We start from the raw sequence: 25,383 nt of genomic DNA, 5'->3' as shown, positions 1-25,383 counted from the left end.
CTTTGCATTTTCTGGCCTTGTCACATTCCAAAAAGGATCAGGTGTCTTGGCAAGCTGGCAACTCTCAGGAGTCCAGGCTGATCTCATCCTTGGGGCTGCTGTGTTCACCCAGGACTGGAGCGGGAGGGGTGAGAAGGAGGAGAGTCAGGGCTTTCTCTCATCCCAGCCCCCTCTCTGGGCCCTGAATGGCCTTGTGCATATGCTGGGTTGGCAAACAAGAGATGTAGACCTCCCTGCCCCCACCCCACTCCTGACCCCTCATTTCATTAGCCCCTCAGCTCCTGTCTCCCCCATTAGACACCTGATCTCAGGCAAGTCCCAATTAGCTACAGACCCTATAAAGCTAAGAGAAGTCCCACGAGGCCTTAGGGGCCCAAACCCTGACAAGTGTTGCCCACTGCCCTCTAGTGGCTCTACACGGGAGTAGGGCCCCCAGGGCATCCCGTGGTTTGATGTTACTGGTCCACGCTCTCAGCCTCAGTCTGACTTGTGTCCCTGAGATGGGACCCTGCTTTCCAAGCTTAGCTTCACATTGCAATCACCTGTGATGGTTCTGATACACTCGATGTTTAGTTTCTGGAGACATCCTGACTCGGTTGGCATTGGGGCGGGTCCTAGGCACCAGAAAGTCACCAAGCCCTCAGGTGATTGATGATCATGTACAGGGACGCTGGGAAGCCTCTGAATGGTGGTGTGTTTAGCCATTGCCTTGGGATGTAAGTTCTCAGCCCTCTGGCTCACACCACCCGTCTCCTCACAGGCTCACGGATGCTGACAGGAAGCACCTGTGGGAAAAGCGCTATTACTGCCACTCGGAGGTGAGCTCACTCCCCCTGGTGCTTGCCAGTGCGCCCAGCTGGGAGTGGGCTTGCCTGCCCGACATCTATGCTCTCCTGAAGCAGTGGCCGCACATGAACCACCAGGATGCCCTGGGGCTCCTGCATGCCACGTGAGTTGTAGCTCCTACGTGTCCCAGCACCACCATCACTGACCGGCCAGCTCGGGGAAAATGGGGACACAGACATGAGCATTCTGGCTTTTCTAGTTTTCTCTTTCCTTTGTTTTATTTTCCCCCACTACTCCTGAGAGTACCCCATATGCAGGTCACCAAGATGTCACCCCTGGCGTTCCCCGTAATGCAATGCTTTGTTAGGTGTCTGAGTGTTCTTCTGTGCAGCTATCACACATCATTAAATTGTAAATGTTTGAGCATGATCTTTTTGTTAAACAAAAAATTTTGGTGTTTGGGACAGGGTCTCATGATGTAGCCCTAACTGGCCTGGAATTGGCTTTGTAGGCCATGCTGGTCTTGAACTCACAAAGATTCAGAGATGCCTGTCTCTGTTGCCTCCTGAGAGCTGGGATTAATGTGCTCCATGGCACACACATTATTAACAGAGCTCAGGATTCCTTTTTTGTTGTTGTTGTTTGAAGCAAAATTTACACATAAGCCCAAACTTCACATATTCATCCATTGTTTCAGCAAATGCTTTCCCTTGTGTAGCCCAAACCTTGATGGCTGACTTCTTATTTTAACACTCCTTTCTTCTCTTTCTCTGAAAGAGTTCTTGGGGTCATGGGGCTCCTCGTCTGAGCTGCCTTTTCTAGACTGTACCCAGGCTTCCTGGCTTATTTTTTTTAACCATCTCAGAAATCAAAATGTACCTGCCTTTGAGACTTTTTGAGGCTACTTCTTTGCTAATCCCTGCAAAACTCATTTCCCAGGCTGTCTGCTGGCTTATATAAACCCCCGCAGTTCTGTATTGCTTGCCTGGCAGGCTCTGTATTGTAGGATGTTACCAGGAAAACGCCTCACCCACTCAAGGGCTCCTTGACGGTAGTGACTTCTAAGAGTGGGGGTAAAGCGCTCAAGGAATAAGAAAGGCCATTTTCCTGCTCTTCCCTGCCTAAGGGAGACTGTCCATGGGGCAGGGGGAATGGGAAGACCATCTCTAAGGACTGCCATCGAGAAGAGAAGCAGATCTTGGCGGGAGAGGGATAGGACTTTTCCTTCTCCATGCCTCTGACCCCAGGCATAAAGTTTGACTCACATCTCTGAGTCACAGCCCGCAGTGGGGATTGTCAAGTCCCTGAACCTCTTCCACAGCTTTCCCGACCAGGAGGTGCGGCGGATGGCTGTGCAGTGGATAGGCTCCCTCTCGGATGCGGAGCTGCTGGACTACCTGCCGCAGCTGGTACAGGTGCGAGGACTCGCAGTTCTCATGCCCCGGCTCCCTAGTCTTTCTCCATCTGCCCTCAGAAGCAACCATCCTGGGACGGTAGTCCGTGCAGATTTCAGGTGCTTACTATAAAGCCTCGTGTTTGCTGTCTTCCAAGCAGGCCCTGAAATATGAGTGCTACCTGGACAGCCCCTTGGTGCGCTTTCTCCTGAAGCGAGCCATCTCCGACCTGAGAGTGACCCACTACTTCTTCTGGTAAACTCAGTGTGCAGAAAGGGAGGTAAATAGGGGATGTAGTGCAGGAATAGTCCCTCTGTGGCAGGTAAGAGGGAGGAACTAAGAGACCGGACTCCGGCACGTCGCTCATCTACCCTGTGGCCTTAGTCTAGTATCTTTCCTCAACGGGGTCTCCATTCACTCCGTGTAACTCAGGGGAGACCATCTTGATCCCCCTTCTCTACCCACCATGGCAGAAGCATAAAGTCAAGATGAGCTATAGAGGGGCTTCCACTCCAAGACAGGGAAGTCATTCAAAGCAGATTTCCCTCTGAGGTGTGTGTGGGGGTGTGGGCTTTCTGAGTTGAAGCAGGACGTGACCCTTTCTTCCCTCGCTCGCCCTGTCTTACAGGTTATTGAAGGATAGCCTCAAGGACTCTCAGTTCAGCATCCGCTACCAGTACCTGCTGGCTGCCTTGCTGTGCTGCTGTGGCAAGGGACTGAGGGAGGAGTTTAACCGCCAGTGCTGGCTTGTCAATACCCTGGCCAAACTGGCCCAGCAGGTCCGAGAGGCCACCCCATCTGCACGCCAGGTAAATAGGCAAGGCCAGCTCTCCCTGACCCTGTTTCTAGCTGAGGCTTGTGTCACTGAGTTTACCTCTCAGGCACCCTGAGCAGCAGGGTGGAAAGTGACTAGGAGGTGGCTGTAACCTGCAGGCCACAGTCCCCAAGCTGGCCACAGCTCACAATAGTGTTTTGTTTGGCTTGCAAAATTAATATTTTTACTTAGCCGCTTGCCTTAAAAGCTAGGCATACCTGTGTGTGCACAAGCGCACTCAGCTGCTGAGGGCTAAGATCTGGTCACTTTTCACTGTGGGTAACCATGACTTAGGGCTAAGACAGGTGACAGAAAGGGCCACCTTTGTTTTAGGAAAGGCTCTAAGCCACACCAGCAGGGCTTCTGGTGTCTGACATTTAAACCTTGGGAGATCTTTATCTGTAAGCCTGGGTCTCCTCTTATCTTCTCTTATCAAAGCCTTGAAGGACTTTTACCCCTTGCCCTCCAATCTATACCTCCCTCTTCCCTTCTCCTGGCTGCCTTTCCTCTGTAGAATCTCAGGCATGCTTCTTGTTCACAGAGCAAGTCTGAGACCTAAGTGGGTGACTCTCCTCCCCAAGGGTTTCTCAGAAGCTGTCCCTGTTATTTAGGCACATGACTAGGCTCCTTCCTCGGGAGGTAGTTACCTAGCTCTCGGTGCAGCCTCTGGGCCTCTCCCTTCACCCCTGCTTTTCCCCACTCCCTCTGAAGGGCATCCTTCGCACAGGCTTGGAGGAGGTGAGGCAGTTCTTTGCCCTCAACGGTTCATGCCGCCTGCCGCTTAGCCCCAGTCTACTGGTGAAGGGCATTGTGCCCAGGGTGAGTCTCTGCTAGGTGTAGAACTTCAAAGAATGGGGAACACTTGTGGGAGGTGAAGGCCTCCTTACCCTGTCTTAGGAGTGGAGGGAGGAGGGCGAACAGGTGGCTCTTTCCAGCTTGACTGTGTGTGAACTTGGCTTGACAACTGTAATTGTGTGCGGGATGGAATTGGGTCAGAGGCTGGGTTTCCCTAATGGTGCTCAGGATGCAGCTAGCTAAGGCATCGAGGGTGGCACTTAGTCTCCTGCCTCGACTCACTGTCCAGCATGGGTCTTTTTGTCAGTTGTTTCGTTCTGTCCTCACAGCTCTTAGGCACGTGGTACTATTATGGAAGCGTAGGACGCAGAATTTATCAGACGTCACAAGCTAGGAAGCTGTGTACAGAGCGAAGGGAAGAGGGTGGGTAATCAGATGTAGAGCCATGGTAACAGCAACCTAAGCCTGGAAGAGAGGAGCAAGGAAAGGGATGTGGACTTTGGGTTCCTGGGAAATCTGGAAGATGTGAGGAGCATGTCCAACAAGAAGGTAGACAGCGTCTCGATCCAGCGTGAAGAGGGCATTTTCCTTCCTGGCATGGTCCACTGACATTAGCCACTGCCCTCTATACCATACAGGACTGTTCCTACTTCAATTCCAACGCCGTCCCCCTCAAGCTCGCCTTCCAAAATGTGGATCCCCTGGGTGAGAACATCCGTGTCATCTTCAAGGTGAGAATGCTTTCCTCGGCAGGTTGTGATGGATGGCGAATGCCTGAAATCTCAGCGCTGAAGAGGCTGAGGCATGATGGTACTTATTTGTAATCCAGCACTCATGTGCTGAGGCAGAAAGATGGCTGGTCAAAACCAGCCTGGGCTGCACAGGCAGAACTTGTCTCAAACAAACAGGCCTAGTGGTCAGGAGGGCTTCTTGCAGAAAAGGAACCATAGTTCAGTTCAGAGGGGCGTGCAGCAATGGGAGGGGTGGGGAGCAAGGCAAGGGGCAGACTGCAGAGATGGATCCTGGTTCCTTGACCCTGTGGCCAGTTCAACAGGTGAGTGCCGCAAAGCTGGCGAGCCCCAGTCTCTCTCTGCCCCTGTAGTTTGGAATGCCGCGGGGTCAGGAGGGAGTGGAATGGGTTTTAATCGCTCCTCTTCCCTCTCCAGTGCGGGGATGACCTTCGCCAGGACATGCTCACCCTGCAGATGATCCGCATCATGAGCAAGATCTGGGTGCAGGAGGGGCTGGATATGCGCATGGTCATTTTCCGCTGCTTCTCCACTGGCCGAGGGAGAGGTCAGCCGGGAGTCGGGCAGGGCAGGGCGTCCTTTCACTCCCCCCCCCCCCCCCCCGCCGTCTTTCTGCTCGTTCCCCAACGTGAACAATGGAGAATGGAAGGGCAGGATTATTCCATGAGAAGATGTGGGGTGACTCGAAAAAAGAAAGCAAGGGAGAGACTGTTGCGAAACAAAACAGACTTGGAGGCATAGCAACCTCTGTGGACTTTGGATCTTGATCAAACAAACCCGTTGTGGTTTTGAGATGGCTGTGAGGAAATTTGAAAAGAGGCTCTAGCTTCAAGGGCCACTCTTAGTGTTTTGGATGTGACAAGTATGTGGTTATTCTGTTCTTGTTAGTTATATTTAAAAATATTTATTGCATGAAATAGCAAGTCTAAAGCAGAGAGCGGTAACAGCATACCTATAATCCGAGCTCTCAGATGAGGTAGCAGGATCAGAAATTCGAGGCCAGCTTGGCCTACAGAGTGAGACCCTGTCTGGTTTGCGGTCCTCCAGCTGGAAGAACAGGAAGTAGGAAGCTAACTGGGTAACGGAAGGGGAAATGGAATTAGCAAAGTGCCCATTGTTAGAGCTGGGTGACGGCTACCTGAGAATTGATTAAAAGCCCTGTATATCTTTCACACATGACCTGGGAAGCCTAGCACCAGTCTAGAATATGTGATGTGGGTGTGATCTTCTTTCCTTTGTCCAAAGGCTCTGGGGCTTAGCTCGCGGGAGCATCTACACAGCTAAGATAGACTTCCTCACTCTGTTCTGAAGCCCTGAGTCTGACTGCTTCTCCCTCAGGGATGGTGGAGATGATACCCAACGCGGAGACGCTGCGCAAGATCCAGGTGGAACACGGGGTGACTGGCTCCTTCAAGGACCGTCCCCTGGCCGACTGGCTGCAGAAACACAACCCTGGGGAGGATGAATATGAAAAGGTAGGACTGGGGGATTCAGAAGCCCAGAGCTGCTGAGGCAGTGTGCCTGTCTGTGACTCAGAGCTCTGCTACTGCCAGACCTGCATGCACACAGATGGGCCAGCTCAGCTTTGCTGAAGGGTGTGCTCTCTGTGGACGATGCTTCTCTGGAGGTAGGGATGGGTCAGATGACTATTGTAAACTAACAATATCTTTTAGTATTGGTCAGAGAAACTTTCCTGGGTCGTATGGGGGGCATCTTATGAGAGTTTGTCTATATCTGTCCCAGTTGTGGATCCCGGCTGGTTTCCCTGGCACTCTCAGAGGGACTCAGTGATGCTGCTTAGGATTCGAGATGGCCGGAAGAGGCTTTGGATAGCATCTTAACCCAACCCCCCCTTTTTTTTTTGTGGGCATGAGTCAGGTGCAACCCTTGCTCCAAGCAGTGGAGCTAGGGTGCAAGACTGTAACCTGAAGCCAAGATTGAGGCTAGTGATAAGATTTACACGGGAGTCAAGTGGCCTAACTAGACCCACTAGAGGAAAGAAGGTGAGCTGCCAGGGATGGTAGAGCCCTGGTGATCTGCTGTCATCCGTGACCAGTCCTCAGCTTCATGACTGTAGTCTTTGGATTCATGAAGTTTGGGGAGAGTGTGAAGAGGAGCAAGTTACAATAAGAATACCAGAATGTGGCACATACTTTTAATCCCAGAACTCAGGAGGCAGAGGCAGGTAGATCTCTGTGAGTTCCAAGCCAGCCAGGGCTACATAATATGACTGTCTCAAAAACAAACAAACAAAAGATGCCGGAATGTTAATTTCTATAAGGCTTGCTTCAAGGGAATATCAATACTAATTTATGTTGATCAGTGCATTTTATTCCTGAAGGAAGACATGCAGGCAGCCAAATAATAACCAGAATAGGTCTAATGGGTGTGTGATCAGGTGGTCTTAAGCGGCCCTAATAAATCTGTGGTCCCCAGGGTCTAATTCCCAGGCCGTCCCTCTGTGCTCTCCGACGAACACTGTCTTGACTGACACGCCTCCTGCTATCTATGCCTTCTATACCCGCTCATGTCCCAAGGACTCCAAAGCCCCACTTGTAACCCCTTTCCCCTCGCTGTCTGGATTCCCCCGCTGCATCTTTGCTATCATCAAACTCGGGAGGTGAAGCTTAGTTTCCTGTCTCTGCTCACCTCTTGAGGCCTGCTTATTGTGTGTTTCCTATCCATAACTGTAGGATGCTGCAGTCACCCAGGTCAGAATCAGCAGCTTCTTCATGGTCCCTCTGCCTAGTTTCGGGGGCTTTTCAAGTCCAGAGTTGTTCATGTCACACCTTTGCTCTGGGTTCTTCAAAGGCTGCTAGCAGATAAATCCAACATCTACCTTGCTGCCTTTGTAATCCAGCCTGGCCTTTCACCTAGCTCCCGTGTAGGGGATGTTCACACGAGTCTAATATCTCTAGATGATAATACCCTTTGGCCTAGAAAGCCATTCCCTGTTTCCCAGCCTCACATACTGCTCCTTCGACATTGTATGACTGAGCCTTGGAGAGGCTACTGCTGCTGCTTCTCTCCCTCCTCCAGACCCATGTGCTATTTATGCTAATGTGTTCTCTCGGGTGCCGAACGACTCCCATAACAAGTGCTGTGCTGGGTGTTGGAACTGTAATCACTCCATGCCAGTGTACCAGCAAGTCATAATAAACGAGGAAATGTCTACAACAAGCAGGGACGTACCTGGAAGCTGACTTTGTTATTTTTTTTTCCTCCTTTTGGTTTTTTGAGACAGGACCTCAATTCTGTAGCATAGCTCAGGCAGGCCTGGAACTCATGATCCTCCTGCCTCAGCTTCCTGAATGTTGAGTCTGTAGATGTGAGGCACAGAGCTAGTAGTTCCTTTTTCCTTTTTCTCTTCCTGCTTTTCTTTTTTCTTGGTTTTTACAGACGGGGTTTCTCTGTATAGCTTTGGAGCCTGTCCTGGAACTATCACTGTAGACCAGGTGTCCTCAAACTCACAGAGATCCGCCTGCCTCTGCCTCCCTAGAGCTGGGATTAAAGGCGTGTACCACCACCGCCAAGCTCCAAGCAATTTTTTTTCATTCATAGATGTTTGCTTTCTAAGAAATGCCCTTCCCCTTACAGAAACTGAATTCTATATCTGTTTTTTTGTTTTGTTTTGTTTTGTTTTGAGACAAGAGTCTCACTGTGTATCTCTGGCTCTCCTGGAACTCATTATGTAGATCAAGTCGACCTAAAACTCACAGAGACCTGCCTCTCCCTCCCAAGTGCCACACGCCTGGCCCCTTCTCCTTTTTGTGTTTGTGCATGAACATAAGTGGGGTAAGTGCACACACCCATGGGTGTGCATGCTAAGGCCAAAGCAGGACATCGAGTGTCTTCCTTTCTCACTCTGTACTTTGCTGTCTTTAGGTGGGGTCTGTTGAGGAAGGAACTGGACGCTTGCTGTTTTGTCTAGTCTAGCTGGCCAGTGAACTCTCAAACGTCTCAGTCCCACCACATAGGGGTTACAGGCATGCACAGCTATACCTAGTTTTTTACATTGGTACTGGGGCTTCCAACTCCTGTCCTTCCTCATGTTTAAAGCACAAATGCTAAACCCAGCCCCTCCCACCCCTTGAGCCTCAAAATATCTCCAACACATTTTACCAAATAGAGATGTCTGATTTCCAAGTGCAAAACACTGCAGGAAGTGTGGCGCTGTCTCAGCTCTTCTTTGGAGGCAGTGATTTTAATTAGGTAAGCATTTAGCTGCTATCAAGCACTCTGGGACTGGGGTGCTATTTGGGACAGGAAGAAGGGTGCATGAAGAAGGGTCATGTACCAGGCTTTTTCTTTTGGGCCACCAATCAGCTCCCAAATCGTAACACAGAGGCTTATTAATTAGTTTTGATATTCAGCCTAACTTAGGCACATTTCAGGCTAACTCTTTTAACTTAAATTAACCTGTTTCTCTTTACCTCTTGCCTCGGGGATTTTTATTTTTATTACCTTTTTTACTTCTATGTATCTTACTTTCACTGCTTCTCTGCATCTGGCTGTTTGGCTAGCATCTGCCTGACTTCTTGCCCCAGCTATGTCCCTCCTTCTCTCCTCCTCCGCTCATTCTCTTTCTCCTTGAGCCTAGATTTCTCCCATTTATTCTATTTGGCAGCCTCGTCTATTCCTCTCTCTGTCTAACTATTAGCAGTCCATCTCTTTATTAGATCAATCAGGTGCCTTAGGCAGGCAAGGTGAAACAAACGCAACACATCTTTACACAGTTAAACACACACCCTTACATTGTTAAACAAATGCAACATAAGCAAAAGTAACACACCGTTACATAGTTAAAGTAACATTCTGCAGCATAAACAAATGTAACACATCTTTGCCTAGTTGAAATAATATTCTACCACAGGGTCAGGTGCTCTTAGTTCCGATACTCAGTACCACTCTTGAGTCAGGGTTATCTTGACCTCTTGGAAAAGTTTGAAGCATCAGCCTTCTGTCCACTAAAGGTCTCCCCATCTGAACTGCACATGGCCACTGTCTTTCCAGCCAAACAAACAAACAAAACCAAATTCAAATGGAGGGTGTATATAGACAAAAACCTTCCATTTCCTACTTCAGAATACATGGATGATGGGAGATGCTTCTGTGTTCATAAGCCTGTGCTTTGGTATATAATGCGGATAAGCAGGCGGGTGCTGGGTGCTTCTGGAGTTCACATGAGAGGAAGGTGGCCCCACCCCCTGCCTGCACTCTTCACAGGCTGTGGAGAACTTCATCTACTCCTGCGCTGGCTGCTGTGTGGCTACATACATCTTGGGCATCTGTGACAGACACAATGACAACATCATGCTGAAGACCACCGGGCACATGTTCCACATAGATTTCGGCCGCTTCCTGGGCCATGCGCAGATGTTTGGCAATATCAAGAGGTAGGTGGGCTCCTGTGTGGCGGGCAAGAGTGGTTCAGAGCTGGGGCACGAGAAGCAAGTGGACCCTCAGAGCCCTGACCCTGGGCGAGCATCTCAGAAGGAGAGGAGACTGATCAGGAGCTCACGTTTATGCAGAGCTTGGGGAAGGTGAGGATCAGCTGGTCACATGACCTGGGGCTGAGGACTGAGCTTCAGGGGGAACACAGTTGGGTAGCTGGGAGAAGGTGTTACTAGCTCCCAGGTCGGAACACATCATGAGGGTTGAAGGAAAGCAGACCCTGGTGGAGCTTACAAAGTGGCCTTCTGTCTTCATATTGACTGTCTCTACCTCTATGCTCCCTTGGTCCAGGGACCGTGCTCCCTTTGTCTTCACCTCGGACATGGCATACGTCATCAACGGGGGTGACAAGCCTTCCAGCCGCTTCCATGATTTTGTTGACCTTTGCTGCCAAGCCTACAACCTCATTCGCAAGCACACCCACCTCTTCCTCAACCTTCTGGGCCTGGTAGGAGTTCATCTCTTTATGACTTTCCTTCTTATTACTTGGCTCCATCTTTAAGACTGCCCCGGATTGTTCCCGAGGATTCCTGAAGATCCACTTCTCCCAATTGTGGCATCTGTCTTCCTTAAAGACAGAGACCCAATGACTAGAAACAATGATGCCTGACTCCTCATGTAGATGCTCAGTGCCTGTGGCCCGCTAACCACTGCCCACACCATCTGTCTGTAACCCCGAAGGATCATGGCGCCTAGTACAGAAAACCTTGTCTCAGGGAGAAAGGAAGCCATGCTTGGCTCTTGTTACAGGCAGCCGTCCTTTCTTCTAGATGCTGTCCTGTGGAATCCCTGAGCTCTCCGACCTGGAGGATCTCAAGTATGTGTATGATGCCCTGAGGCCTCAGGACACAGAGGCCAACGCCACCACCTACTTCACAAGGTAACACACAGCACAGACCAGTGCTGCTGCCCGTTCCTGTAGTGCCCAGCGCTCCTGTAGTGCCCGGCGCTCCTGTAGTGCCCAGCGCTCCTGTAGTGCCCAGCGCTCCTGTAGTGCCCAGGCTGCTAGGCTGGCAGGAGCAGGCTTAGCCCAAATGGCAGGGCTAGGACTTGGGCCTCCTGGCCTGGGTGTCACCATTTCGTTTCTGTCTGCTTTCTGGGGCTACTATCCTCTCTCTCTCTCTCTCTCTCTCCTCTCTCTCTCTCTCTCTCTCTCTCTCTCTCTCCTCTCTCTCCTCTCTCTCTCTCTCCTCTCTCTCTCTCTCTCTGCTCTCTCTCTCCTCTCTCTTTCTCCTCTCTCTTTCTCTCTCCGTCTCTCTCTGTCTCTCTGTCTCTCTCTCTGTCTCTCTCTCTCTCTTTTTAGTTTTTCAAGAAAAAAAGGGTTTCTCTATGTGGCCCTGGCTGTCCTAGAACTTGCTCTACAGACTAGGCTGGCCTTGAACTCAGAGATCTCAGAGATCTGCCTACCTCTGCCTCCCAAATGCTGGAATTAAAGGTGTGTGCCACCACTGCCTGGCTGTTATCTGGGTTCCTACCAGAACCCAACCAGAGACTTGGTCTAGGAGGAAATGGGGAAGCTCGATTTTTATAATAGGTTCTATTTATTTATTTTTATTTATTTACGGTTTTTCAAGGTAGGGTCTTTCTGTGTAGCCCTGGCTGTCCTAGAACTTGTTCTGTAGACCAGGCTATCCTTGAAAGAGCTCAAAGATCCACCTGCCTTTGCTGGGACTAACGGAGTGTGGCCGCATACCCGATTTATGATATATTTTAACTCTTTTGGTCAAACCCTTCCCCTTCAACCAGACATCACTTAGAAGTTAGTCTTTTCGATCAGTGCTTGGTGCGGCCCTGGGATTCCATTCATTAGTACTTAAGACATTGACCATCCCGAGTTCCCGCCTACCTTGTTTTGAGTGTCTTTGGCAGGAGGAATAAGAACTCAGGATTCACAAATTCCATAAGATAATTGTGTCAATCATGTACTCTGTTACACTATGACATTGGGAACATAGTTGATCTGGTGGCTAATTTCAGGACTTAGGGCTGGGCATGGTAGCACACACCTGTAATTCTAGTACTTAGGAAGCTGAGACATGAGGATCACCATGAATGTGAGGCCAGCCTGGGCTACATATTGAGACCTTGTCTTCTCCCACCCCCACCCCCCAAATCTCAGGACTGTGGCAATATCTGGTTGGATAGCTATCACGGCAGAGGGAGGTTGGGCCCGTGGTTACATCCTTCGTTTCCCATTCTACACAAACAGGTTGATTGAGTCCAGCCTGGGTAGCGTCGCCACGAAACTCAACTTTTTCATTCACAACCTGGCTCAGATGAAGTTCGCAGGCTCAGATGACCGGCTAACCCTTTCCTTTGCACCCCGAACACACACTCTCAAGAGCTCGGGGCGTATCACTGATGTCTTCCTCTGCCGTCACGAGAAGATCTTCCACCCCAGCAAGGGCTACGTAAGTGTTTGCTCCACCCATCTTCTTGGGGTTAACCCTTTCTCCATACCTGCACAGTGTGCTTTGGAGTTTACCAAGGCTCTGGCACTGGGAATAATCCAGACAGGTCTGTTCCCTCACTTAAGTGGCCTGCATAGGCTCGGGAAGCTGAACTGGTTTGTAGTTCTGTGAGACACAGGGAGGAAGTCTCTGCTTTCAGCTTTCTGCCTGTGTGCAGTGCAGCCTACCCTCTTTTCTCCACTGGAGACTCTGCGGAGACCTTTTTCCTTCCGGAAAGCACCACGCACGCATGCACGCACGCATGCATGGAGGCACGCACGCACGCATTTCTACTCCCCTCCCGTCCCCTCATAGGCAAGTGGTCAGGCAGGTGTACTCTGAGTTTTGGCTTTGCAGATATATGTGGTGAAGGTGATGCGCGAGAACGCTCACGAGGCTACTTACATCCAGAGGACGTTTGAGGAGTTCCAGGAACTGCACAGCAAGCTGCGCCTGCTCTTCCCATCTTCTTTCCTGCCCAGGTAGCCCCCCAACCCCCAATCCTCTTGAACTGAAAGAGATGGGGGAGGGATGGGGATGAAGCTAGCAGGACCCTGTTTCAGAAAGAACCCTTTGAAATTAAGGATCTACCTGCTTTACCCTGCCTGGGAGTGGGGGGTTGGTGACAGGAGCGCCCCCTTCGGGCTGTTATTGCCATATAGCCCAACAGCCTTGCTCTAGCCTTGGGGAGAAAAAAACCAAAACATGAGGGCACTAGCCAGAAAGCAAGCCAGCTGAGCTGAAAGCAGGGGCACTGGGTGAAGCCAATCATGACTCAGAGTTTATAATTTATCAAAGAATTATGGATATAGTGTGACACACACATTCAGACTTGGAAGGGAAGGACCTTTGACACCTACAACAAGAATGAGCCTAAATGAAATATACCAGTCATGAGAAGATAAAAACTCCATGATCCTACTTATTGGATTTCCCCAGAATAGTCAGGGACCGGAGACTGAATGCAGAATCAATGGTTGAGGTTCAAGAGGTTTAGTTCCGCAAGATGAAGAGTTCTAGACTCAGCTAGCTTCTGGTGCTGGTTATGCAGACGGTGACTGTACTCGATGCCACAGAACCGTACTCAGAAGTCTTTAAATGATTGATGATAAAAATGCTGGAAATGTCTGGGGTCCCAGGAAGAATGTGTGTGTGTAGAAAAAGAGAGAGACAGAAACGGACCAACACGTGCACAGACATGTGCACAGACTGGAGAGTCTGGTAGCAGTCACGGAGGCAAGGGTGGCCCAGAAGAGAAGCAGCTAGACAATGAGGATAGAAATGCAAATGACATCTAAAATCTCCATATCCTCTCCCCATCCCTGGGTACCTTGTCTGCCTGTCAATCCAGCTTCCCTAGTCGCTTTGTGATTGGCCGCTCCCGGGGAGAGGCAGTTGCTGAGCGGAGGAGGGAGGAGCTAAATGGCTACATCTGGCACTTGATCCATGCAGCCCCGGAGGTGGCTGAGGTGAGTGAGTGGCTGGGGGATGTGAGAGAAGGGGACCTGAGTCCTGGGGAGCCATCAGGGGTCTGGAGAATGACCACTGCCTGGCCCTACTGAGGATGAGCAAGCACAGGTTCATGGTGGATCGAGCCTCAGGCCTGGGCTTTGTTTTCATTTCCTGCGCTTATTAGAAACATTCTCCAGAGACAGGCTTGTGTTTCAGTCCCAGGCTAGCTCAGTAGTCTTCCCAAGCTGGTGTGTTGATGGGCGAATGGAGAAAGCTGGAGTAGACTAGAAAAGACTGCTTTTGATCCGAAGTGGCCTGGCCTTATTTATTTATTTATTTATTTATTTGCTTACTTACTTACTTATTTACTTATTTTTGTTCCCAGCCCACCTAACCATTGGCTATTTTTCTTTCTTTTTTTAATTACTTTATTTTGTGTGCATTTGCATTTTGCCTGCATGTATGTCTGTGTAGGGTGTCAGGTCCCCAGGAACAGGGGCTACAGACAGTTGTGAATGCCCATGTGGGTGCTGAGAATTGAACCCAGGTCCTCAGTGCTCTTCATTCTGAGCCATCTCTCCAGCCTTGGCTCTTTTCTCTTAAAAAAAAAAAAAAAGCAAAAGTGTGTGTGTGTGTGTGTGTGTGTGTGTGTGTGTGTAAATAAAATGAACCCTTCCTAGGCCATGTCTTACTGAAGAGTGGCCCCCGTTTTTCTGGTCTGTTCCAGTGTGATCTGGTATATACCTTCTTCCACCCCCTGCCCCGGGATGAGAAGACTTCAGGCCCCAGCTCAGTTCCGAAGTCTTCAGGTAAAGTTCCTTCCTGGTGGCGGTCCTGCCAGAATATATCCCCATCTTCTTGTCAACTTCCTTTCGTGTTCAGTTGCTTACTTGCTGAGGACTCTGGTTTTCCATTCGGGTTGTAGTGTCCACAGATCTGTGGCTGAGGTCCCTAGGGGATGGATATTTATTTAGTGGTTACCCCCTCAGATTGGGCACATTCATCCCAACCCAGCTCTCCATTGCATTCCAGCCCACATAAGTATCAGAAACCTGACAGGTTGGGGCAGGACTTCAGGGAGGAAGTAGAAATGTCTGCCTGGCACCAGTCAGGGGCACTTCTGGCCTATGGATCTTTCTCAGTTTCTTTTATCTCTACAGATGGGACTTGGGCCCGGCCTGTTGGGAAGGTCGGTGGGGAGGTGAAGCTGTCCATCTCCTATAAAAACAACAAACTCTTCATCATGGTGATGCATATTCGGGGCTTGGTAAGTGCAGGCACAGCCCTCACTGGGTCCGTCATCTTTCTGCTGGTAGCTTTTGGGTGAGTCAGTTCTTCTCTGCTCCCGGATAACGAGAGTAACCACAGATGTTTACTGAGTCTCCGCCACAGGCTGCCCACGCCAGGCCTGCGGTTGACCAGGCGATTCAAGACACAGCTGCTTGCTTACTGTGGTCTATGTGGTGGTATTCTGAGTACCGTGAGTCTCTTTATAAGATGCTGGTGGTGCCTCCTTCCGGGGGTTGCTGTGGGGATGAACCGAGATAATCCATGGGATGCACTTGCCTTTCTGAGTAGTAGTGTTGCTATGGTAATTCTGGCTTTATGAAAGAGAGGCCTCGGGCATTTGCTACCTGGTTATAGTAATAGATAAATATAGATAGGTGAGTCTAGACAGGGCAGCCACTGGACTTCCTTCAGGCATATTCAAGGCAATATATAATTAATTTTGGCACAGGTTCTAAGATCATCATGAAGGGGAAAGGAACATTTGTTGAACATTTACAGTGTGTAGCGTCTGATGTTGCTTATTTTGAAGTTTGGAACACCAAGTCATAGCAGAAGCACATACTTTGAAGTCAAAGAAAACTTGGTTTTGCCAAGCAGTGGTGGTGCATGCCTTTAATTCCAGTGCTTGGGAGGGAGAGGGAAGTAGATCTCTGCAAGTTCGAGGCCAGCCTGGTCTACAGAGCAAGTTCCGGGACAGGCTCCAAAGCTACACAGAGAAACCCTGTCTCAAAAAAAAAAAAAAAAAAAAAAAAAAAAAAAAACCTGAAAAAACTTGGTTTCATATTCACATTTGTTTATCACTCATTCATTCAACAAATGTTATCTAGTGCCTACTAATACATTAGCCCTTGATACAGGATCAAAACACAGCTGTGCCCAGGGCATCTATATTCTACTTAGAAAGGGCAGACCTTAGAATAGACAAGGAAAATATATGGTGTGACCATGGGTTGAGAACCATACAAGAAATCAAGCATAGGAATCCAGGAGAAAGGATGAGGCTGGCATTTGCATTAAGGGGTAGAGAAGGCCTCAGTGATGAGATCTTATCAAAGACCCAAGGAAGGGAGGAAGGAAACCCCTTGTGTAAATCTGAGAGGAGATTGCTTCAGATGTGGGGAAGCAGGGAGCAGTCAGGTCTAATTTTATTTATTTTTATAAGACAGATTCTCAATCTAGCCCAAGCTAGTCTGGAACTGGAACTCAATAGGTAGCCTAGTTGGCTTTGACCACAAGGCAATCCTCCTGACTCAGCTTCCCAAGTACGGGAACATGAAATGCTGCTCTTGGTTTTGACTTAAGAATGAGTTTGGAGACCCTGGGATGGTTGGACCCAGGCTCTAAAGACAAACAAAAACCAAAGCAGAGTCAACCTGACTGAATCAGTTGTCAGTGGGCCCTGAGCAAGACACCTCTTCTCTCTGACTCACGCCTCTACCTGATAGCGCTTACAAGGTACCAAATAACAAAACAGCGTGGAGAGGAGATGCCTGGGTGACTTCATGGTTCATTAAAACTATATTACAAGCCAGGCATAGCGATGCATTCCTTCCTTTAATCTCAGCAGTCAGGAGGCAGAGGCAGGTGGATAATCTCTTGAGTTTAAGTTCAGCCTGATCTATGTAGTGAGCTCCAGGACAGCCAGGGCTATGTAGAGACCCTGTCTCAAAAAAAACAAAACTGAAAAATTACGTGTGTGTGTATGTTTAATGTAATCATGGTAGATCTTTTTATCAGCATGTAATGAGCTGGAAAGCAGATTTAAAAGACTGGGTGTGCCCTACACCCAGCCGAAGGGTGAAGGCGAGAGAATCTAGATCAGAGTGTGGCTTCAGGGATGACTAGGAAGTGGGAGATGCTGTGGGGTCCTCATCTTCTGTTTCATCCCGTTATAGCAGCCGCTCCAGGATGGGAATGACCCTGACCCCTATGTAAAGATTTACCTCCTTCCTGACCCTCAGAAGACCACGAAGAGGAAAACCAAAGTGGCTCGGAAAACCTGCAACCCTACCTACAATGAGATGGTGTGTGGAAAATGGGGCAGTGGGTAGGGTGGGGGTTTGGGTAGACAGACAGGGTAGCGCAGGAGCTGGCAGACTGCTTCTTTAGTTATTTGTTTTGGTTTTTTTGAGACTCAAACTCCATATATAACCAAGGCTCGAATTCCTGATCTTCCTGCCCCCACCTCCGAGTGCTGGGATTTTAGGTTTGAGCCACACAACACCCGGCAACAGACTGTTCTTATAAATTTAGTTGTATTGGAGCAAGTCATACTTGCTGATTTAGATGCTATGACTGCTTTTTTTGTTCAGTGGTGGCCTTGAGAATTTTGGTATGGTCTGTACTGTTTTTTTTTTTTTAATACTCGTTTTATTTATGTGTAAATGTGCCCATGGGTCCCAGAAGATTGAGTCTGATCCCCTGGAGCTGGAGTTATAGGTGATTTTGAGCTTCCAGACAGCAAAAACTGTTTTTTTTTTTTTAAATGTACATTGCTGTTTGGGCTGCACGTATGTCCGTATGAGGGTATTGGCTCCACTGGAACTTGAGTTACAGACAGCTGTGAGCTACTATGTGAGTGCTGAGGGGCTTGTTTTTCTCTATATCACATCTCTGGCTGTCCTGAAAGTCATTTTGTAGACCAGGCTGGCCTTGAACTCAGACAGATCTGCCTGTTTGCCTCCCAAGTACTGGGATTAAAGATGTGCACCACCATGTTGGGCAACAACCACTGCTCATAGCTGCTGAGCCATGGACAGCAAGCGTTCTGAACTAGTGAGGTGTTTGATGGCGCCCCCACTGTAGTGATGGGAGCCACGGGCAGCTTCCTGCCGCCCGGCTCCCAGCCGCCTGGCTAGCTTATGCCCCAAAATAACAACACACAAATTGTATTCTTTTAAACACTGCCTGGCCCATTATATCTAGCCTCTTACTGACTAACTCTCACATCCTGACTAACCCATATCTAATAATCTGTATGCCACCACGAGACCGTGGCTTAGCGCGAAAGATTCAGCATATCTGACCTGGCGGCTGGCTCCATGGCGTCCGTCTCAGAGAGGAGAGGCATGGCGATTGCCTAACTTCCCTCTTTCCAGCATTCTGTTCTGTCTACTCCACCTATCTAAATCCTGCCCTATCAAAAAGCCAAGGCAGTTTCTTTATTAACCAATGAGAGTCCTCCAATACCCCACATGTTATAAAGCCTAACACAGTGTACCACCTGCCCTCTATGTAAAAACTCTCAAACTCTGAGGATTATGATCCTCAAGGTGGGATTTGGGCCCTCATATGTGAGGAGGGGAGCTTTCTGACCTATATTGAGTTGCCACGGACCACCCCAGTCGGCTGTGGGGGGTCCCTGGGACGAGGGTCCTTGAAAGCTAGGTGGGTGAGGATTTGGCAGTGACAGAAACAAATGCAGAGGCAGTTTGAATCTGAGTGTATTTTGCAGCTTTCAAGCAAGGATTTTTATACATAATGAGACAAGTGTTAACATTCTTAAAAGATGTGTTTAGTGAAGCAATCATGGATAGGACAGATGACATCATGGCCATTTGGCACAGCAAAGCACAAAGGCATCAGAGGCTAACGGCACATTTCCAAGATCAGGCTGGTTATTGTTTAACAACTAGTATTTAGTTTTTGTAAATCTTCAAGGTATAATTTTAAACTATTGATTCTTTTATTTAAAGCTTTCTTTATTATATACCTAAGCCCACTTCTGATGACATACATACAGCCATATGAAATTTTATCATTGGGAAAGTTTTTTATCATTATACTGTTTTATAATTTTTATAAATGATTTATGAAGTAAAGCACTGGTTATTCCGGAGATAAGGTCATAGGTAGTGACCTTATCTCAAGGGATGGTTTCTTATCCATATTTCTCACTTAAAATCTCAGCCTGGGCTATCAGGAACATCTTGTAAACATGGAAAGGGAATAGAGGAAGATAAAACAGGTAGATAGCCATGAGAACTACTGCTCAATAGTTCATTCCAGCCAAGAGTTCCATAACTGGTTCCAGGAGGCCTCCTTCTTCTGAAGTTTTCGCCTCAGTCTGTGGAACTTGTCACACAGACTCTACTGGGGTTGGCGTGGCATGGAGGATGACAGACTCCAGTAAACATAATCCCAGCACTTGGGAGGCAGAGGCAGGAGTATTGTCAGCGTCAGGCCAACCTGGGCTACATTTACACCATCTTAAAGAAACAACCCAGGTGCTCGGCAGTGGTGGCACATGTCTATAACCCCAGCACTTGGGAGACAGAAGCAGGCAGATCTCCATGAGTTCAAGGCCTGGTATAGCCTACAGAGCGCGTTCCAGGACAGCCAGGACTACACAGAGAAACCCTGTCTCGAAAAAACAAAAAAGGGAGGGAGGAAGGGAGAGAGGGAGGGAGGGAGGAAGAAGGATGAAGGAAGGAAGGAAGGAAGGAAGGAAGGAAGGAAGGAAGGAAGGAAGGAAGGAAGGAACGAACCCCAGGGACTGGTCATCTTCTCTGACTTCCTGGTGCAACCCCCTACCCTGCCTACCCTGTATCACTTCCCTGTAGATTACCCTGCCCTGTCTCACAGTCTCCCTCTTTTCCCAATGCCCATGTTTGCAGTTGGTGTATGATGGGATCCCCAAGGGAGACCTACAGCAGCGGGAGCTCCAGCTGAGCGTGCTAAGTGAGCAAGGATTTTGGGAGAACGTGCTCCTTGGGGAGGTGCACATTCGCCTTCGGGAGCTGGACCTGGCCCAGGAGAAGACTGGCTGGTTCGCACTGGGATCTCGAGGTCATGGAACCTTATGAGCCCAGTCATGGCCCAGGCCTGCAGCTGCTGCCCAGAGCTGGGAGAGGAGTGACTCCCCAGCCTGACTCCTCGGTGGCCTTCCCCGTGGCCCAGGTGGACCTGACCTTGGTGAGGGGCTGGAAGAGTCCGGCGCTCTCCGCTGCCCCTTCCACGGCGGACTGCAGTTGGGTTGGTAGTGGGGAACAGGCCCTCGGAAGCTGTGGGGTCGCAGCAGAGTCTTATGTTTACCTTGTGTCAAGGGAGCAATGCCTGCTTTGGGGTGTGTGGAGCGCGAGCTATATGAAGTAGCACTTGGGGGAGGGTGGGTGGATATTTTATTTTAATTTTTAAAAAATGAAATAGTAATGTTGTCCTAGCTGGGACAGGAAGCCTTGTGAGAGGGGTATACCATGCCTCAGAAGGCAAGAGAGGAATATTTGGGGGTTTTTTTTGTATGATGAAAGTTCTTATTGGACTTTTTCCCAGGACTTTTTGGGTTTTGTTTTCTAGCTATAGGAAATGTTGGGGAGGGGCCCGGTAGGTCCTCGGTGAAGCCCTCCCCCTCTCAGGCGCACTAGGGAAGGGTGGGGAGGACTCACTGACTGCTGAGCTGAGGCCCTCCCTGGGCTGTCTGATTTTGCCTCCAAAGGAGAGCAGTGTGATACCTACGTGTGTAAGGAAGGGCCTTCCATGTCAGGGTTCCGCCAAGGACCTGTGTTCAGGGACCCATGCTCCTTAGGGCAGAATTTTCCTCTCTTTTTCCCCTGCTGGTTGGATTTGACTCTGATGTCTTCCTCTCCCCTTTGCCCCTCTGATCTCGCAGCCCTCTGTGGGTCCTGGTGAATACACTGGGGTGCTCCTATGCCCCATCTTGTTTGATGGGACAGAATGCTGCCGACCCTTAGCTCTGGGCCACACCTGTAGAGGCAGGTGCGTTGTGGCCACTTGCTGCATAGTTTCTGGAATATGTTCCCTGAGACCTTCTACTGCTTTCTCACCCAAACCCTGTTTCTCTCACACTTCAAAAGGGATTTCATTGTGTAGGGCCACAAAGCTGTTCAGTGTGTAGACAGAGGGTACCCTGTCCGCAGCGAAGGGTCTGGAAAGAACGAAGACTGCTCAGTGCAGTTGTTCTTTCTGGCTGTCTTCCTGGACAGAAGGCGACTGGCCTGGAGCAGCATACTCTTTAGAAAACAAACAAACAGTGGCTGGAGAGATGGCTCAATGGTTAAGGGCACTGACTGCTCTCCCAGAGGACCCGGGTTCAATTCCCAACACCCACAGGGCAGCTCACAACTGTCTGTAACTCCAGTTCAAGGGGACCTGACACCCCACACAGACATACATGCAGGTGGAATACCAATGCACATGAAATAAAAGAAATTACTTAAAAAAGAAAAAGAAAACAAAAGATTATTTCAACACATCCTTCTTATGTGGTGCTAGGGATCGAACCCAGGGCCCTTTGAGTGCTGAGCAAGCACTTGACCCCCAAGCTGCATCCCCAGGCGACCTCGTACCCTTATTCTGTACAAGATGAATTTAAATCCACTCGAGTTTCTCTCCAAGGAGTTGTCACTATTTAAAAAGTGAGGGATAGGGACTCGATTGAACTTGTTTGTCTTTTTGAGACAAGGTCTCACTATGTAGACTAGGTTGGCTTGAACTCATAGAGATCTGCCTGCCCCTGCCTCTGTAGGGCTGGGATTAAAGGCGATTAATTTCTTAAGCAGGAGTTAGCTGATGAGGGAGAAGGGCTAGCAAGGCTGCCATGAGCAGTTTCTCTGTAGCCCTATTACCGGAGAGCAAAAAGCTCCATTCACTGAAGCCACATGGAAACAAGAAAGGTTCTGTTTGTTTTGTTTATGAGCAAGGATATCATATAGCCCAGGTTGACCTCATCCATCTATGTAGATGAAGATAAAATTGAACTACTTGCCTTCAATCACCCAGGTGCTAAGAGTGCAGGCATGAGCCACCACGTCCATTCATTTTTTTTTCCTTAACTAGAAATGCCAGGTCAGTGGGTAAGGGCACTTGCTCATTAATTAGAAATGCCAGGCCAGTGAGATGGCTCAGCGAATGGGGGCATTTGCCTCGTCAACTTAAATTTGATCACTGAGACCTTCAAGATGGCCGGAGAGAACCAACTTCCACAAGTTGTTCTTTGGCTTCCAGATACATTACACATCATGTCCATCTTCTCCCCACCACACACATAAATAATTTAAAAACGCCAAGGATAAATCGGGCTGCGAAAGGTGGGAGACCGGAGAGGGAAAGCAGTGGAACCTTCCAGGTGTTCGGACCATAGATGAGCTACTGGCTTTTTGCCTTTAGCTCAATTTTATTCTGACCTTTTATGCCCCTGACTTAAAGAGGTCTATGTACTGTACCCACTTCCCACGTCCCTTGTATCTTCTACTTTCTCTGGAGTTGTATTTTCTAATAAATGGCATTTGAGAACACAAAGCTACCATTATTAAAGCTTGGTTGGTGCGTGAGTTTTAGATTAAAGCATCGGGTGTGCGTTTATGTGCACTAATGCACGGCATGGACATTTATCAGTTGTCAGCTGCTTGCAGTCAAAGCTTCAGGGCAAAAGCCCTGCTTCAGCAGGCCTGACAGGTCACGCTCAGCCACTGTTCCCACATGCCAATTAAAGGGGCAGTGGTAATGAAAAGCAGGGGCGTGGCCACATTGGAAAGAGTATAAAGGAAGCCTGGGAGAGAGGTGGGGGGCAAGAGGTATGCATAGTTAGGCTGTCTTGAACAAGGTGTGACCCCATCTCTCATGGTCTCAGCTGGAGTCTTGCAAGGCACTCCAATAAATTGTTACTTATTGGTCCTACTGTCCAGACATGATTCCTACAAGATGACCTGCTCCTGGGTGCAACATTTCCATCATTGACAACTGGGATCATCATTGACGATTTCCATCATCTTGGGGAGTTCCAGGCTACCTTTGGCTACATGTCCTGAAAGGAAAATAAAAACTCAACAAGAATAAATAGTTAAAGAAAAACTAGTTTGGGGGCTGGAGAGGTGGCTCAGAGGTTAAGAGCACTGACTGCTCTTCCAGAAGACCTAAGTTCAATTCCCAACAACCACATGGTGGCTCACAACCATCTGTAATGAGATCTGGTGCCCTCTTCTGGCCTGCAGGCATACATGCAGGCAAATACTGTATACATAATAAGTAAATAAATCTTTTTAAAAAAAGAAGAAGAAAAAAACTAGTTTGAAAGCACTTGAGTCATTCCCTATGAGTTTGTAAATTCATTAGGGATCAAAACAGGATAACAAAAGACTTAGAACAGCCACAGTTGAAAGTTGGCAGAAAATTTGACCATGCAATATAAGTATTTCCGTTGCATATACACTTTAGGTTAATGATTATGATTGACAGCATGTGAGGAGCATCAAGCTGTCCAAACTTCTCAAGAATACATTTAAACATTTTGTTTGTTTTAAAGCATAGCAAGGAGATGGTGACATAGGCCTTTAATCCTAGCACCCAGGAGGCAGGGGCGGGGGATCTCTGAGTCCGAGGCCAGCCTGCTCTACAAAGTGAGTTCTAGGATAGCAAGAGCTACACAGAGAAACACTATTGAAAAAGTAAAGCAAGCAAAGGAATAAACAAAAAGTTCTTTAAAGTAAAATATAGATGTATTCTCTGGCTGACTAGTACCCAATCCTTTTTAATTAAAGAGTGGCATTGTTCGGAGTATACATTTTTATTGCACATCCGTTTTTCTTTGCTTAAAGGAGATAATCATGAGGCTAGAAAGATGGCAAAGCAGTTAAGAGCACTTGCTACTCTTGCAGAGAAACTGAGTTTGGTTTCCCATAATATGTAGTTTATAAGCATCTGTAACTTTAGTTCCAATGGCTCTGGTGCCCTCTTTCGACCCCCATGGGCTCCTGCACACACTTGGCGCATATACATATATGCAGGTAAAACATTCTTGGGCCCATCACAGACAGGCTGCTGCAGAGGGTGCTTCACATCTTCCAAGTACTTGCCTGAGCTGTTCATGGGAAGCCCCACACCTAGGGTCCAAAAATACTAAAAATATAGTGGGGTCTTACCTGGGGAGGGCATTGTATGCACACAGGTGCTGTGGTGGCTTGAATGAGAATAGACTCCAGTGAGCTCACATGTTTACACTCAGTCTCCAGTAGGTGGTACTATTTGTGGAGGATTAGAAGGTGTGGCCTTGTTGGAGGTGGTGTGTCACTGGCAGTGGACTTTGAGGAGTCTTTCTGATTTTCTCTCTTGTGCTTGTGGGTCAGCTACTGCTGCAGCACCTGCCTGCTGCCACACTTCCCACCGTGGTGTATAGTTTTACCTTCGCTACAGTGGCTGCGCTTTAGACTAGCAGCCTGGCCACTAGTGCAGTAGCCTGGGAGTGTAGTGATATTTAGTTTGTAATCTAACAAATAAAGTGTGCCTGAAGATCACAGTGCAGAGCTAAGCCACTAGTAGCCATAGAGGCCAGGCAGTGGTGGCATACACCTTTAATCCCAGTATTTAGAAGTCGCATGCCTCTAATCCCAGCACTAGGGACATGGAGATAGGAAGGGATATGGCTGGGCAGAGAGCGGAATATAAGGCAGGAGACAGGAGCCCAGGGCAGTCAGAATGAAGTCTGAGGATTTGTAGAGACAGGATCACCCCTTTGGTTTGAGCATTGGTACAGGTAACTCTAGTGGCTGGCCGCTCTGCTTCTCTAATCTTCAGCATTAACCTTATATCTGACTCTGAGTTTTTATTATTAAAATCAATTAGAATTTGTGCTACACGGGAGGAATTCTGTTCCCTCAGACAATGACTCTATCGCTGTTACTAAAGATAGTTCTAACTAAATCTCTATCATTCTAATAAAACTCAAGATTCAAAGGCTAGGGTGAAAACCTGCAAGCTCAGAGAATTGGAATAGCAACTGGCTAACTTTCTCTCTTTGCTAGTGCCTCTGGAAGTCACTCCCTTCCATAATGCCCCAACTAAAAAACCCTACACTAAGCTCCTCCCTGCTGCTTCCTGTCAACCAGTTGCAAATTCTGCCTCTGTAAGCCCAGATTAATTTTATTTAATTAAGGCAAATGCGCCACATCTTTACAACACAAACAAATGCAATAATTCTTACGTCATTAAAGTAATATTCCGCAGCATAAACAAATGTAACACATCTTTGCCTAGTTAAAATAACATTCCACAACCATAACGGTCCTGGACTCTAATCCTCTGAAACTGAAAGTTCCAATCGCTCCTGAAAGTTTTCTTGGTTGTGGTGTCCCTTCACCACAGTAGAAAAGTTATCCACAATAGTGTGGAGGCGAGCAGGCCTACTTTTCGTCCCGCCCGGCTCCCGTACAGCTAGCTTTACACCCGAATTAACAACATAAAAATTG

General features: G+C 48.5%; 1 protein-coding gene across 4 annotated transcripts in view; it reads left to right on the top strand.

Moving 5' to 3' along the window:
* Pik3c2b (phosphatidylinositol-4-phosphate 3-kinase catalytic subunit type 2 beta) overlaps window positions 1–21,273 on the top strand; it is a 64,060-nt gene extending 42,787 nt beyond the window's left edge. For 2 of the 4 annotated variants that reach the window (XM_038349795.1, XM_038349796.1), the window contains exons 16-33: window positions 761–949; window positions 2,108–2,201; window positions 2,341–2,435; window positions 2,809–2,989; window positions 3,706–3,813; window positions 4,428–4,520; window positions 4,956–5,085; window positions 5,877–6,013; window positions 9,765–9,934; window positions 10,284–10,440; window positions 10,763–10,872; window positions 12,202–12,403; window positions 12,800–12,924; window positions 13,794–13,911; window positions 14,622–14,703; window positions 15,055–15,161; window positions 17,080–17,208; window positions 19,801–21,273. In XM_038349795.1, coding sequence (XP_038205723.1) covers window positions 761–949; window positions 2,108–2,201; window positions 2,341–2,435; window positions 2,809–2,989; window positions 3,706–3,813; window positions 4,428–4,520; window positions 4,956–5,085; window positions 5,877–6,013; window positions 9,765–9,934; window positions 10,284–10,440; window positions 10,763–10,872; window positions 12,202–12,403; window positions 12,800–12,924; window positions 13,794–13,911; window positions 14,622–14,703; window positions 15,055–15,161; window positions 17,080–17,208; window positions 19,801–19,989 — 2,416 coding nt within the window. In that variant the 3' untranslated portion in view covers window positions 19,990–21,273. Of the gene's footprint in view, window positions 1–760; window positions 950–2,107; window positions 2,202–2,340; window positions 2,436–2,808; window positions 2,990–3,705; window positions 3,814–4,427; window positions 4,521–4,955; window positions 5,086–5,876; window positions 6,014–9,764; window positions 9,935–10,283; window positions 10,441–10,762; window positions 10,873–12,201; window positions 12,404–12,799; window positions 12,925–13,793; window positions 13,912–14,621; window positions 14,704–15,054; window positions 15,784–17,079; window positions 17,209–19,800 lie in introns of those variants that run through there. The other 2 variants (XM_038349797.1, XM_042053992.1) reach the window with 2 other exon arrangements.
* Window positions 21,274–25,383: the final 4,110 nt, after the last annotated feature.

Source organism: Arvicola amphibius, chromosome 12, assembly GCF_903992535.2.
Source record: "Arvicola amphibius chromosome 12, mArvAmp1.2, whole genome shotgun sequence".
Taxonomy (NCBI): domain Eukaryota; kingdom Metazoa; phylum Chordata; class Mammalia; order Rodentia; family Cricetidae; genus Arvicola; species Arvicola amphibius.
The sequence above is the reverse complement of the archived record's forward strand: the minus strand, read 5'-3'. Positions and strand labels throughout refer to the sequence as shown.